Genomic DNA, 16,164 nt, shown 5'->3' with positions numbered 1-16,164 from the left:
GCCGCGACAGAAGGCCCAAAGAGCTGCGGATTGCCGACCCCTGATCTAGATGGAAATAGCTCATGAGAATGTTTTTATTATTTTGTTTAATTGAGCACAAGAGGTTGTACAAGGTGGCCAAGTTTTGTTTCTCTCAACAAAATATTGCCGGAGATATTATGTCTCAAAGTTTCTGGAACCTCAGAATCATACTGTAGAAGGCTGCGGTATGGGGTCACTCAAATGCCTATATCTCTGCAAGTATTGCATTGGCACACGTAACACTTTACCAATGTTCATTGGGGACATGTGTGCATGGTCACACAAAATTTCATCGAAATCTGTGATGATCGAGCGAGGCACTTTTCTGAAATTGGACCACTTGACATGGATTTTTAATACAGTATTATAAGCCACCCAGAGTCACCATATATGAATTGGGCGGCCATAAAAGTATGTTTAATAAAACTTGTGTGTAATAAAAAATTGGCACTTTTAAATGAAACTAAGATGCCAAAATACTAGGGTATGTCAGATACCACAGGTCTAAAAGCAAAAATGTAGGGATGTATGAATGTAGCATTTATTTGCAACTCCGTAAAGCAGCTCTCACTTTTCAGGAATCACACAGCTGCTGTTCACAGGTGCCACACCATCCAAGAAAATAGATGTATTTAATTAACGGGTTGAGGATAGCTTCTATTTTTGTGCTCCTGTGCATTTTGAAGCATCTTTTTACCTTCAGTGCAAAAGTCTCGCACCAAGCTTGTTACCTAACATATAAGTTATTAAGAAAGGGGGGAGAAATACTCCTAAAAAATGTTATACTAAAAATCCCATCTTTAAAAAAGTATCATCCATGGGGCATCTGGAGTATTTAAAGTGGCCTTCAAAGATGTGGAACTTATAGTCCTCCAGATGTTGCTAACTACAACCCCTTATTGTTCAAGAAAGCATGACCAATGGTGAGGGATGTGGGTTGAAGCTCAGGAAATACTTGGAAACCTCTAGTTCTTCTACTTCTATAATTCAGACTTCATTTTGTATCTATTTTTATATAGGAGTTTTAAAGCATACTGAGGAATGTTCTTTCAAGGATGCTTATCTTGCCTAGACTTCCCTCCGTTTATAGTAGATGGTGTAATGGTACAGATTATTTCCCCTCTTGATGAACTCCGGTCAAAAACCAGACATGCTTGTGCCCAAGTGCCTAATGGTAACTTATCCAGGTTTAGCCTTCTAACCTTAATTATATGTGGAATGTGGAGAATGTTGTACGCTGTTTTTCTTTATAACGAGACAGTAAACCCCTGGCCACTTGCTTTTACTATTAAAACATTCTTTTTACCTTCAATATTCGGTTCACTAATATAACATGATTGTTTAAAAATAAAAGTATGCCCTCAACATGTTTTGAATTATTACATTTATTTATTTGCATGCAATGTGCAAAAATTAAATACACTGGTATTATCTCCATGTGCAGTCATATAAGATTATTATATCCTATGTTCTGTTTTAGGAAAAAGAACAGTGCTAAAATGTTAAAAGCAGTTTTGAAAAAAAGCAGAGATGGTGGAAAGGCAAACAAGAAGGAATCTGGTAGGATATTTTACTTTATTTAAATGCATATTATGAGAAATTGATTTCTAAGTATTTTACAGCTGCTGACAAGTGAAGAATCTGTGTCCCTCAGCTACAACTCCTAGATCCCTCATCTGCAGATTGAAAATTCCTAGGAAATAAAGATTTCCCACTCTTGAAATAGATTGCAATGAGTGATTGTTAGTTTCCTGAAGAGACTGTATGGGACTAGAGGGAACATCCTTTTAGCTGATCAATCCTAGAGTAATGGAAAGCTGGACATGGATGTTCTTTGAAAAGTAAGAGAAGAGAAATGAATCTTTTGCAGGTGCATCTTCAGTAGTTGAAAAGTGGGGAAAGGCTAATCTCCTTTGTCGAGAGATGAAAGACATGCAACATTCTAACGGTCCTTGCTCCTTAGTTTGATGCTGGTCAGTGGTCCTTGGTCTTATGGCAAGGTGTATTTTCTTTCTGTCTTGACGCCTCCCAGGAAAACAGAGAAATGTAGTTAACAGAGTTTGAAGGGACCTTAGAGGACTTCTAGTCCAACCCCCTGCTCAAGCAGGAGATCCGATACTATTTCAGACAAGCTGCTGTCCAGTCTCTTCTTAAAAGCCTCCAGTGACAGGGCACACAAAACTTCTGAAGGCAAGGCATTCTGCTGGTTAACTGTTCTCACTGTTAGGAAATTTCTCCTTAGTTCTAATCAATTTCTCCTTGATTAGTTTCCATCCATTGTTTTTTATCTTGCATTCTGGTGCTTTGAAAATAGGTTGTCATACACACACACCCAATCTTTGTGGTAACCCCCTCAGATATTGGAACACAATTTTTTTGCAGGGAATTGAGAAAGTCTTGAGGTTAAAAGAGTGATGAGATACTGGATTTAATAGCAACTCTAAAAATATTCCTTATGCAGGTATGAGTTGTAAACTTTTACTCCAAGGTAAAAGTTAATTACTTGAATGCAATTCCCCTTTAGAAAATAACTCCAATAACTTAGCTCCAGTGGTGAAATTCTCTCTGGATTGGCAACGGTTCGCTGCCTGCGCATGCACGGTGTGCACAAAAAGCACACTGCACACGCATGCACAGTGCGCACCAAACGCACACTTTGCTTAGAAAAAGGAGGCTTAACAAGGTAATCATAGGGCCGGGCTACTTACGGGACCGTCTGCTGCCACCGAATGCCTCTCACCGACCCGTGCGCTCTCACAGAGAGGGACTCCTCAGGGTGCCGTCGGCCAGGCAGTGCCGACTGGCAACACCCAGGGGAAGGGCCTTTTCTGTGGGGGCTCCCACCCTCGGGAACGAGCTTCCCCCAGGACTTCGCCAACTTCCTGACCTTCGAGCCTTCCTCCGCGAGCTTAAGACACATCTATTTATCTGCGCAGGACTGGACTAGAATTTTAAATTTTTAAATGTTTAAATTTTAAATCTGGTTTTAAATGGGGTTTTATTATTTATATCTCTATTTTAAATATTCGGCCTATTTAATAAGTTTTTTAAATTAATGTTTTACTCTGTATATATTTATGTTTTTTATATGGCTGTAAACCGCCCTGAGTCCCTAGGGAGATAGGGCGGTATAAAAGTATGAATAATAAATAAAATAAATAAATAAGTAGAACAGCAAGGAGGGAACAGCTGTGTCGCATGATTTAGATTTGCTAGAAAGCAGGATTTCCTGTTTTCTAGCAAATATAAATCGCACGGCACAGCTGATCAACGGAAATACCAGTTCGGACGAACCGGTAGTTTTTATCACTATCGGTTAGCCCGAACCGGTGCAAACCAGTAGCATTTCATCCCTGCTTAGCTCTTTAAAAAAAGAAAGCCGTGCCTGTTTATTTCCTTCGCAGAATTATGTGTTTTTCATATGATTTACTTGATAAAGAATTCAGCCAGCTTCCTGGGAAAGTCCCATCAAAAAGAAGAAGAGATACATAAGCTTTAGGCGTGAATGGTGTGCACAATGAGGCAGTTGGGATATTTCAATAAAATGTATTTCATTTTGATTGCGGACGTACCTCAGTGGGACTTGAGCCTTTGTGCTACCTACATTCTTATCCTATTAATACATTGTTAATAGGATTTATGTGCTTCTGGTATATTATGATTAATATGTTGGAGACTGAGAGGATCTGGATTCAAATAATTGAGTTCCTTTTATTAGCCCTTATCTCAGTCAAAACTTTATAGGTATTAGTGCACTATATTTTGTGAATTCTAGATATGCAGGCCTCATAATGCAGTGTACCATTAGATATTCAGGAGAAGTCATAGACTGATATCAGAATCATTTTCCTCAATCTCTGCAAGCTTCAGATAAATTATAACAAAATAATAAATAATTATCTGATGCAATATGTAGTATTTCCTATATATAGGAAATATATTTCCTATATATTTATTTATTCCTGAAGCTACTTAAGACATAAATTAACTATCATTTCTCCTTCAGCTAGTTAAAAAGATAGTGAGAATAGTAGTGTACAAACCACAGCTATTCGGCTAAGGCTGATGTTCATTTCTAAACACAAATCATTTTGTCTCAGATTTCCATTTTAGTGTATAGTGAAATTGGAATTTTTTAGCCAAATGTCCTGTGAGCAAGAGGTCTCTTCAGTTTGCTTATAAAATGTAAACTTTCCTAAACAAAGAACTTAAGCCAAGAGTAGGCAATTTTTTTTTTTACTTTTATCTTCCTTCAGTGCCTGAGGAAAGCCCAGTAATATCATGACATCATTGAAATGGACGAGGCTAGTTAACTAGAAACTATATTTTAGAAAGAAATAGATGCGTGCATCTTTTATTTCCTCTTCTGATGAATGTAAGTATAATTGGATCACATATAACAGAGGTCCCCAGCTCCTGGGCCACAGCCCTTTAGGAACTAGGCTGCAAAAGTAATGGTCGAGCGTGCACGCACATGTGTCTACGAAGCTGCTTACGCCCAAAATCATCCCCTCCTCTCCGCCACTGCCACCACCTCTTCCATTGGTCCATCAAGCCACAAAGGTTGTGACATACAGCATGCTCATACTAAAAGGCCCTTTCTTTGCTAAGCTGGTGGCATACGTACTGTCAAATGTTACCTTTCTGTGCTGCTACACAATGTGAGAAAATCCAAACCGCATTGAAAAGGCTTCTGTCATTTATCTGCCCCTACCTAACCCTAATAAGTCATACTAGAAAACCTTTGCTGTAAGCATAGGAGTTTATTTGCTGTTTGATAACATGCTAAAAGGTTATTTTGTCAAACAAGAAATTATTTTCTGGCTCACTGGTGCATCTTTGTTCCAATTGGACTGACTGGAATATTTTGCAAGAGTGACAGTTCTGGATGAAAGTCTATGGTAAGATTTAAACTCTCATCAGTCCCACTCATCAGCATGGATAGTAGCAAAATTGTGATCTAAAACAGCTGAAGGGCAATAGTAAACTGCCAGAAATCTGTAGTTTGATTTAATTGTGTTTTTTTTTTAAGTCAGACTCTTGTGCACAAATAATTATATCAAACAGCCTTTAGTTTGTCTCATGTTAATTTGTTTTCCTTAATCTCTTCTGAATATAGAGTTACTCTGCATCAGAGCCATTTCAGAGATAGCTGAGAGTAGTTGCTTGCTGAAAGGGGCAGAAATCATGACTATTCTCTTCTGATCAAAGGTGGGCATCACATACTGTAACAACCGGTTCGTCCGGAACTGAAAATGTGAGCGTGCATGCACCTTCCGCACATGTGCGTGGCATCGAAAAACAGGCGATTATATAGGACGTGATAGCGGCTGGGTGAGCCTAGCCGCTAGTCGGAACTACCTATTTGCCCGAACCAATCTGAACCGGCAGCAGCCCACCACTGCTTCTGACCAAGAGCAAAATACAACTGTTAGTTTTATTCTGAAGCCTCCTGGGCAAAATTTCATTCTCTTATGGTTTTTTTTTTCAATAAGAATGGTTTTTAAATACTAAATCTTTACTGGTGAGTATGTAGGAAAAGTAAGTTTTAGTAATAATGGGGTCCTGCAAAGAGAAGCAGCTATGGGAATTTTTGGAATAATATTTTAATGAGAAATGAGTGGGTACTTTTGATAGTGAGGGAAGTTGTAGATCAAAGTACAGCTACATCTGTTAAATTCTTGGTACCGTAGCTAAGACTAAAATATGCATTTGATATTGTTAATTAGACACAGATTAAAATGTCCATAAAGTCCTTCAGAATTTTTTTTTTCAACAACAGGATACAGTTAGGCTGAAGAATAAAAATCTTGTAAGCGAAACATATATTGTCAGGCGGAGTAACAAGAGAAGGAATGGTTTGTAAAAGTGACAGAGAAAGATTTGCAACAGGACGTTTACTTGTGGTTTCATATCTCAGTTTGGCAGGCCTTTAGGATGCTGGAATAACATTAGGTAGATTCATGCGCTAAGTTCATCTTCCCTCTTAGAAAAATCAATTTGTCTCAATCCAGCCTTTCTCACAGGTTTGTGGTTGTGGGGATATAACATTGGAAGATCTCCCTGTAATAATAGTAATTTATCACATTAATATGCTGCCTGATTCTCAGTGATTCTGGGTGGTTTACAAATTGCTAAAAATATACTCTTTGTTTTTTAAAAAAGTAATACCAGAAATACAAAGCAAAGAACCAAGATGGCTGAGAAAACCAGGCGCAAGAACAAGGAAAAGGAAATAAAAGGACATCAGTTGTGCTTAACAAAAGCCTGGGCAAAGAGCCAGGTCTTCAGAGCCCTTTGAAACAACAGCAGGGTGGAGACCATTCATATCTCAGAAGAACCTCATTCCAGAGGTAAGGCACTCCTTCTGGGTTCCCAAAAGATGGCATTGTTTAATCAATGGAACCCAGAGTATGCCACCTCTGCTGAATTGAGTCAGCTGGACAGATACAATGGGAGACAGACAGTTCCTTAAATAACCAGGTCCTATGCACATAAGACTTTATAGGCAGGCTATAGCATCCTGAATTGCACCTGGAATCAAACTGTCTGTCAGTCCTCCTAGGTAACCCAGACAGGAAATATGACTGCATGAACTAATTCTACTTTATTGTAAGGCTACATTAACAGAATTTCACAAGTCTGAAAGTACAAACTTCTCACGCACCACTTTTAACTACTTGACCCATTAGGATAGGTCCTTCCTAAGTTCCTTTTTTGACTGTTAAGCCATTTGGAGCTCCTGTGTCTCTTGTCTGATTGTTTCCTAGGTACTATCTCTTCCCCTTGTTTCCCCAAAGCCATCTATACAATCCATTACAGTGGTAACCAGTGCAGTTTGCAAAGCAGAGGTGTTACATTCTAAGGCATGCCCATTACTCTCTGCACCACTGAATTGTGGACCAGCTGAAGCTTCTGGGTGATGTTTAAAGGCAGCCCGTGTAAAATGGTTTCAACCATAAAGTGACCTGGGCTGAGGGAGTGTGTGAAGGTTTCCCCCCAATCTAGGAAAAGGCTCAACTCACTAGACAAAGGCCTTCCACATCAAGCAGGACCTGTGAATCTAAGCAACCTCAAATTGCACACCACCCCATCCAAAAAAGTTGGAATATCTTCAGATCTGGGAGGTCCAATCCCCATGTCACTAGGTCTTGGTAGGAGTTACTCAAAGATGGTTCTTTCCCATCCAATTCCACACAGTTTTCAGGCTGTCCACTGTGCAGGGACAGAACATGTACAATGCCTTGAACAGGGTGTGGGCTATTAATAGGGTTTCAATATTATGTCAGATGACTGCAATGAGTTGGAATTTTCTATATCTAGTAGTTGCTCAGCCAAAATATTGGAAACCTAACTAAATTGAACAAGTAACTGTATGAAGAAGTCTGATTAAAACATATGATTTTTGAATTCCTGTGGAAAAACTAAAATAATGTGTTTGCTTCCTCTTGGCCCGTGCTAGAGTTTTCTGGTTTACTGTGCCACAGTTTGTAAATCAAGAGTAAAACCTGACTTGCCACTCTGGTTTGTGATAGATGCAACTGAATGGGAGCCCCACTTCCACTGAGATCTTGAAGTTGCTCAAGGTAGCAGAAAGGCCCAGTGGAGCAAATACGTTGTGCACACAGCTTATTCACTATAAACAGTGATTTCCCATTAATCTAGTTTACTATTTTATGCATGTATAACTATTAGCTGTAATGTATATTGTGGAAAAAGCCTATTGTAGTTTGTTTAGACTTAGCATAAAATACTATTTAGATTTTTATTATAAAGACATTTAGGCTAGATTACTGGTATAGAAATTAGATAAATAGGGCTTCCGGTTTGGCTCCGCTGTGTTAATGGCGGGCGATTTCAGTCCGCCCGTTCTTTGTGATTCTGTGAGAGCTGTTTAGACAGTGCTAATCTTCTGTCAACAGCTCGTAAATCTCTGCCCTCGGGCAAAGAGGGGGAGATGAGCATTTGAACTGAAGTTTGAGCCCCCAAGAAAAGCCCCAGAATGATTTCTGGTGGTTTGATGGGAACGCTCCTTCGATAGTTCAAAAAAAGCTCCAGAGTCCAGAACGCCTCTGCAAAAGCAGAGCAAAACGCAGCGTCCATCTCCGTGACTGAAGAGGATTACTGATAAATTGTCAACACGGAAAGAATCGAAAGCAGGAGGGCTGGCATTTGTTTGTAAGATGATTTTAACTCCCTGACAGAGAAGTTATTTGAAGAGTGGAGATGAAGAAAGATGGCGTTTTGTGTTTTGAAAGTGAAAGCTAAGGAAATGCTGATTACAATTGCTGGTGTGGAACCTCTAAGAAGAAAATAACAAGATTTTTTTTTCTAAATGGAATTCTTTTTAAAAAATCTATTTCTTTTTATTATCTTTTTTTACAGTGTTTAAGAAGAAAAATTTATTGGGTTTTTTTTTATTCCTCCCCTTTTTTTTTTTCTTCTTCTTCTTGATATTACTTAGTTTAAAATGGCTTTTAAGCAAAGAGATTTAACCACTTCTAAATTATTGGAAATATCTTCACTTCAGGTAATGGAAATTGAGAGGATATTAAAGAAAGTCTAAGGAATTTTTACAGGAGCTTATGGAGGCTCATCTTTCAGAAATAGATCAAAATTTAATGAAATGGAGAAAGAAATACTGGATTTTAAAGATTTGGTGGAAGAGCAGAGTAAGGAGATGAAAAAATTAAAGGAATCAATTACTCCATTATTGTTATCTAGTACACAGACAGAAGAAAGACTGAATGAATTTAACCAAATTAATTTAGATTTGCAAAGGAAAATAGATGAAGTTCAAATTAATTTGAATTTAGAAAATAAAATAGATGATATTCAGGTTAAGGCTGATAAGGCAGAGGAAGAAAGGGTTATATTACAATATAAATTAATGGAATATGCTATAAGGGTAAGGGTTTAAGAGAATCTAAAGAGGAAAATTTGAAAGAGATTTTTATTCAGGCCTTTGCCCAGATAGAGGAATGGAACCAGAAGATTTTGAAGTTAATATTGAAAAAATTTATCGTGTTAATTCCTGGTGGGCAAGGCAGAAGTGTTTACCGAGAGATGTGGTTATTTATTTTACAAATAAGAGGATTAGGTATGGAATTTTGCAAGCATTTTATAAAAATAAATTTCAAATATTAGGACAAGATATAATAATGATGAAGGAAATTCCTCCTAAAATGTTAAGAAAGAGAAAAGAATTTGCCTTTCTGGTGGATGAGCTTAAGAAACATCAGATATATTTTAGATGGGAGGTTCCAGCAGGTTTAACACTGAATTATAAAGGAAGAAAGTATTTTCTCAATACAATTTGTAAAGCACGAGATTTTTATACTAATGTATTAAAGATTGGGAATTCTTTGTTAACAGATGTTAAGTTGAATGGTGAATAGATGGTTGAAAATGTGTAAGATAGAAGAAGGAGGAGAATGTTTAATTTTATTATATATGATTATGGTTAATTTTTGTAAATGATTTATTGTGGATATAAATGTGTAATTTTAGGGGTACTATATGATATATTAAAGGTATAAAGGAATAGGAAGATGGAATATTGTTTAATTTTGGAGGATAGATAGTAAAATTTAGGAACTTGGATTAAATATTATATTTAAGAGATGGATGTAATGTTAATTAGAATGTAATTGTTATAATAGATATATTTTGGATGTTATAGGTGTAATTTTAACAATGTTATTTGACATAAGTAAGGTAAAGTGAAGATTTTAATTATTACAATTGACACTTTGGATATTTGTAATATTATTTGTTGTATATATAAATGTTAAAGATGTGAAAAGATGGACTATTGCTTACCCTGAAGGTTGGACAGAAAAATTAAAGAAACTAAGTTGGAAATATGAACTATTTTTGAGAGACTGCTAAGGAAGAAAGACATTTTAGAAGAAACCTTGGTGAATATTGGAAGATGGAACGTTGTTTTGATATTGATTGATGAAGGTTGGATATTAAAACTACGTACTTTATTCAAGAATAAACACTAACTCAATCGGAAACTTTGAGAATTCTAGGAGTGGAATGGTCTGATATATAATGGAGTGGAAGAAAAGTATCTTCTTTGTCTTTGGAAGGAGTGGAGGTTTTAAGGAACGACTATGGATTATGATTTGTGCTAGATTTTAATTTTGTTGTTAGTTTTATACCCTGTACTCGGTTCTCGGAAGTCCTGGGGGTGGGGAGGAAGGGAAGGGAGGGGAGGGGTAGAAAATGGATTGTTAGTAAATGTACAAAGTTTATTGAAGATGTATAATTAATGTAAGATCGGACCTGCCTGGTTACTACTTTAGAATGAAGGGAAAGAAGGAGTAGAAGAGAGAAGGAGGAAAGAGAAGAGGAGGAGGAGGAAAGGAAGGAAGGAAGAGGGGAAGAGGGAGAAGAAAGGAGTAGGGAGGAAAGAGGAGAGGATGTAGATAAGAGAGGGGGAGGATGGTTATGGAAAGTAGAAGAAGGTAAAGAAGGAGAGTAAAAGGAAAAGGAAGGGGGTGGTGACCGGGCAAATCCGATTAATTGTATATGAGGGTACATTAAATATGTTATTGGATATGTTATTGGATAAGAATGTCAAAATAAAACTTAAAAAAAAAAAAAAAGAAATTAGATAAATAAAATAAACCAAGCAAGGTATTCAAGCAATTCTTGAAGGGTTACATTCCAATTTGTCAGAGTTCGTTGCAGCGATCAAATCCAGAAAATACAGGTAACCGATGCATCAGGATTCATTAACTTTTCTTTATATACATAATAACACATGAGACATAAATACAATACCAAGAGTGGTTCTTCCAATGTGGTAGAGAGGAGAGTTCAGTTCAGAGTTCAGAGCAAACTAGTTTCATTTTGGAGCTGAGCACAGAGCTAAGCCACGCCCTGACTTCTTGCTTAAGTTTCTGTTTCCAAACTGGTTGATCCAGTTGCTATTCCTATTCATTGACCGACCTTGTTACCATGTCTCCATTCCAGTTTATGAATATTCTGACACAATTTTGATGAGTTCAAAATTAAAGTAGGCCTGAAAATGATTTATTGATTGTGTGCCATCAAGTTGTTATAAACTTTTACTGGACTCTAGTATCAGACTCAGATTATCTTCAGGAGAATCTGATTCCAACCTGTTCCTTTGGATCTTCTAATCTAGGCTGGATTATTGCAATGCTCTCTACATGGGGCTGCCCTTGAGGTGCACCCGGAGGCTGCAGTTAGTCCAGAATGTGGCTGCGCGAGTAGTAACGGGAGCCGCTCGTGGCTCCCATGTGACATCGCTGCTCCGTAGCTTGCACTGGCTTCGTGTGGTCTTTCGGGTGCGCTTCAAGATTCTGGTAACTATCTTTAAAGCGCTCCATGGCTTAGGACCCGGGTACTTACAAGACCGCCTGCTGTTACCCTTTGCCTCCCACCGACCCGTACGCTCTCACAGAGAGGGTCTCCTCAGGGTGCCGTCCGCCAAACAGTGTCGGCTGGCGGCCCCCAGGAGTAGGGCCTTCTCTGTGGGGGCAGTGACGCTCTGGAACGAACTTCCCCCTGGCCTGCGTCAAGTGCCTGATCTTCGGACCTTCCGTCGTGAGCTCAAAACATATTTATTCATTAAAGCGGGACTAGCATAATTATTGATGAATTTTAATTGGGTATTCTTAATATTTTTTAAATTTTAAATCTTAATTTTTAATAATCAGCCTTTAAAATTTGCTCTTTTTAAATGTTGTTTTAAATTGTATATATTTTGTTCTTATTCTGGCTGTACACCGCCCTGAGTCCTTCGGGAGAAGGGCGGTATAAAAATCTAATAAATAAATAAATAATGATGCATCCATTGCTGCTTTGAATGAATTCATCTACCTTACTGGTGGGCATCCTCTTTTTTTCTCATTCTATCCATTTTTATCAGCATTGTGGGTTTATCCAATGAGAGTCGGTCTTCTTTAGACATAATGTTTCCAGTATATGATAATTTGAGCCAAATTATTTATGCCTCAAATGAAAACTCTGAATTGATTGTTTTTTTGCCTATCCATAATATTTTTAAGAGTTTTTCCCAGTACCAAAGTTCAAAAGGATTAATACTGAGCCATAGTGGCGCAGTGGTTAGAACACAGTAGTACAGGCTAATTCTGCTGACTGACAGCAGTTTGATTCTCACCAGCAAGGTTGACTCAGCTTTCCATCCTTCCGAGGTCAGTAAAAGGAAAACACAGATTGTTGGGGGCCATATGTTGACTCTGTGAACTGCTTAGAGAAGGCTGTAAAGCACTATGAACTGGTATATACGTCTAAGTGCTATTGCTATTACTATTTTATCTTGCTTTCTCAAAGTCCAAACCTCCTAGTACATTTCCAAAGAACCAGCAAATTCTTTATATTCAATATGCACAAAATTCTAACCTTCTTACTGAGATGTGAGTAATAAATTCAATGCTCTAATGAAACAGGAATTCCCTTCCAGAGTGATAAAAAATGATCTGTGAACCAGTTGTTTTCCTATAGAATGTTAATACTGCTGTTTGTACAATGTGATCTTATACATTCGGATATAAATCCACTTGTGTTCAATGAAGCGTATTCCTGAGCAAAATTTAAATTGATGCTTTTCCTTAATAGTATTAAAGTAAACAGACTGAGTCAATTAATACCTATTTCATTTCTAACGTTGCAGCATCTTGTAAAAAAACAACATAAATTCTTTCACTCTACCTCCACTCCTTTTGACAGCTGGATTAATATTATATAAATAATATGATGTCTTATTGGTTGAACCAGACTTTTACCAAAGATAGTTAGAATGACCTTCAAATTGTTCTATTCTACTCCCTACTATTGCTCAAGCAAACAATAAATTATTTGAAGTCCTGAATGCAAAAGAAAAACTGAAGTTTAAAGAATTATTATCTAAGGTTGATAATTCAACATATTTGTTGTTATCAAGTTGTCTTTGCCTTTAAATGGTTATAAAAAGGATTCCGCTAGATAAATCCTCAATTGATGGAATGGATGTCAAATCAGCAAGTTCAAAATAAGCCTCCTAAAGGGGAGGGGGGAAAATGTGAATGGAGGATGGGAAGAATAACACATAGCTGTTGAAAATAACACTTTATGGATTCCAGCTGCTTGGAGCTCAGGATTTTTTCAGGACAGGTTTAGCTGCAGGATTACACTCTTAGAAATAAGACAGTGCCAGACAATTTGTGACAGTTGAATGTGTTACATAATTAAAAAGCCATCATCTTCTATGTGGAGATCTCTAATTGAGGCCAGAGGTATAATTCCTGTGTATCTCTTTTTTGTGTGTGGTATGTGAACACAATAGCAAACTAAAACAGTAGTTATTAGTATTTCTGTGATAGGTTTCCAAGATTTTCAACTTTCAAAATCATAATCATTTTAGACATCTGAAAAGCCAAAAGAGGTGAACTCCATTGATGTGCATCATATAGGCTATGTTTTCATGGGCTTTTAATTTTCTGGCATGAAAAGTTCAGATCTGTTCATTGTAAATGTGGAGCTTTCCTTGGAATCTTTTCAAGTTGCAATCTGATTTTTAGCACAATTTCCTCAACAGAAGATTTTTTTTAAAAAAAACCTAAATATATGGATCTGTTTATGATTTATTGAATTCTATTCCAGTTTTCTGTTGTTGATTATTATAAAAAGTTTAATATGGTAGCATTTCTAGATCACAGTTGGTATTTTATATAATATTACATATGCTAGGGTTTTATTTTTAAAAAAACTCTAGTTAATTTTTTAAGTTAAAACCAGTGTTTTATTTATTATTTCAAATTGGCATAACATACATACTTAACTATCTTTCTCTTAGAACCCATAGTATTTTAGAATAAAAAGTAATAGAATTGGGGGAATTCTTGGGGCAATAAGCAGAATTTGAATGGAAAGAAGATGTTTCTGTTTATATATAATGATAGATAAAATAATCTAAAACTTAGGAAAAAGGAGCACGAAATATAGTATTAATAACAGAGCGAATTCAGTCCTTTAACAGATTAAATCTAATATATGTAGAAACATACTTGAATGTGTTCTATGACCTCTGCAATATTAAGAATAAGAATAATTTAATTTCTTATTGTTTTCTTTCCAGCTATCTAAGCAGCCCACAATTTACAACTATTTGTTTAGTGTTTTGGTCACCATGATGTAAAAAAGATGTAGAGACTCTAGAAAGAGTGCAGAGAAGAACAACAAAGATGATTAGGAGACTGGAGGCTAAAACATAAAGAATGGTTGCTGGAATTGAGTATGTCTAGTTTAATGAAGAGAAGAACCAGAGGTGACATGATAGCAGTGCTCCAATATCTCAGGCGTTACCACAAAGAAGAGGGAATCAAGCTATTCTCCAAAGCACCTGAGGGTGGGAGAAAAAGCAGTGGGTGGAAACTAATCAAGGAGAGAAGCAACCTAGTACTAAGGAGAAATTTTCTGGCAGTTAGAACAATCAGTGGAACAACTTGCTCCAACATTGGAAGTTTTTAAGAAGAGATTGGACAACCATTTGTCTGAAATGGTATAGGGTTTCCTGCTTGAGCAGAGGGTTGGACTAGAAGACCTCCAATTCTGTTATTCTGTTCTGTTCTGTTCTGTTCTGTTCTGTTCTGTTCTGTTCTGTTCTGTTCTACTACGGGACTAAAAATGACTTATAACCATTTTTACACAGATGACTGTAGCAGCACCCCCATGGTCACATGATGATTGCAGTGTCACAGGATCATGTGATAGCTTTTTGTGGCCTTCTGACAAGCAAAGTCAATGGGGAAGCCAGATTCACTTAACAACTGAATTTAACTTAACAACTTGGGCAAGAAAGGTTGTAGAATGGGCAAAACTCACTTAATAACTGTCTTGCTTAGCAATGGAAACTTTGGGCTCAATTGTGGTTGTAGTCAAGGAATTTCATTGGTTCTGAAATTGATTTCATCTAGCATTTTGTTATACGATCAGAACTTTAACATCTTAGAAGAGTCACAGCCTTTTTTCAGCTCCCATTGCTTCATGTAGGAAAATTAATCTCCTGATTTTGCTGCAGGAAATTTTGACTGAAACATATTTTTCTTATACTTTTAATGATATTTTATGTCTTTATATTATATGTTTTTTCTACCATGAGATGTAGCGCTGGCTACCAGCTTGGCTAACTTCAAAAAAGATTTGAACCAATTCATGGAAATCATAGGGCTTTTAGCCTTGATGGTAATGTGATTTAGCAATAGCAATAGCACTTAGAGCAGGGGTGAAATGCTCCCGGTTCGGACTGGATCGCCCAATCTGGTAGCAATGGTGGCAGGTTGTTCGGAGAACTGGTAGCAAAAATCCCTGCCCCCCCCCCCACACATGCCCAGCTGAGCCACGTGATCATCAAAGTTTTTTTTTTTTACTTTTAAAAGCATTTTTTCTTCGACCGAAAAAATGATTTTAAAAGTAAAAATAAAAGCCTCTGATGATCGTGCAGCTCAGCTGGGATAGTAAAAACCTTTTAAAAGCATTTTTTCTACAACCTCTTTGGCCGAAAAAAAAAAGTTGGCCACACCCACCCAGTCACATACCCCCCGTCATCAAGCCACGCCCACAGAACCGGTAGTAACAAATTTTACATTTCACCCGGATTTAGAGTTATATACTGCTTCATAGTGCTTTTTCAGCCCTCTCTAAAAAGTTTACAGAATCAGTACCCCAAACCATCTGAGTCCTCATTTTACCAACCTTGGAAGGATGGAAGGCTGAATCAACCTTGAGCCGGACAAGATTGAACGCCTGGCAGTGGACAGCCAGCAGTACTGCATTCTAACCACTGTGCCACCACAGCTCTTAAGGCTGTCTGCTGGAAGACTAGCAGCTTTCTTGTGCAGTTGATTGGATTGGGAGAACAAAGCAGTGAACTAGATTGGCCATAAGGGCCATCTAGCAGGACACTGTTTCTGTCCTTGTCACTGGTCTCCCAAAATAGTTTAGCAATTCAGTACTCTATTCATAAAATTGTTTTCTAGTGAACTAGTTTTAAGTATTTATAATTGTATTCAACTATTGTTTATAATGTTCTTTTAATTTGATCCATTTAATTTCTGTGAGTCATCTAGAAAATATTTGTGTTTATTTACTGGCTTTATTTCAAAT

General features: G+C 37.3%; 1 protein-coding gene across 11 annotated transcripts in view; it reads left to right on the top strand.

The window, feature by feature from the left end:
- The window catches only part of TANC1 (tetratricopeptide repeat, ankyrin repeat and coiled-coil containing 1), a 165,410-nt gene that overhangs the window by 62,892 nt on the left and 86,354 nt on the right, over positions 1–16,164 (top strand). For 7 of the 11 annotated variants that reach the window (XM_058192090.1, XM_058192029.1, XM_058192070.1 and 4 more), the window contains exon 2: positions 1,502–1,581. The exons of 3 other annotated variants lie outside the window; for them this stretch is intronic. In XM_058192090.1, coding sequence (XP_058048073.1) covers positions 1,521–1,581 — 61 coding nt within the window. In that variant the 5' untranslated portion in view covers positions 1,502–1,520. Of the gene's footprint in view, positions 1–1,040; positions 1,196–1,501; positions 1,582–16,164 lie in introns of all 11 variants that reach the window. One more of the 11 variants, XM_058192021.1, reaches the window with a different exon arrangement.

This window comes from Ahaetulla prasina, chromosome 1 (genome assembly GCF_028640845.1).
Source record: "Ahaetulla prasina isolate Xishuangbanna chromosome 1, ASM2864084v1, whole genome shotgun sequence".
In the NCBI taxonomy this organism is placed as follows: Eukaryota; Metazoa; Chordata; class Lepidosauria; order Squamata; family Colubridae; genus Ahaetulla; species Ahaetulla prasina.
Note: the sequence above shows the minus strand (reverse complement) of the source record. Positions and strands in the feature narration are given on the sequence as shown.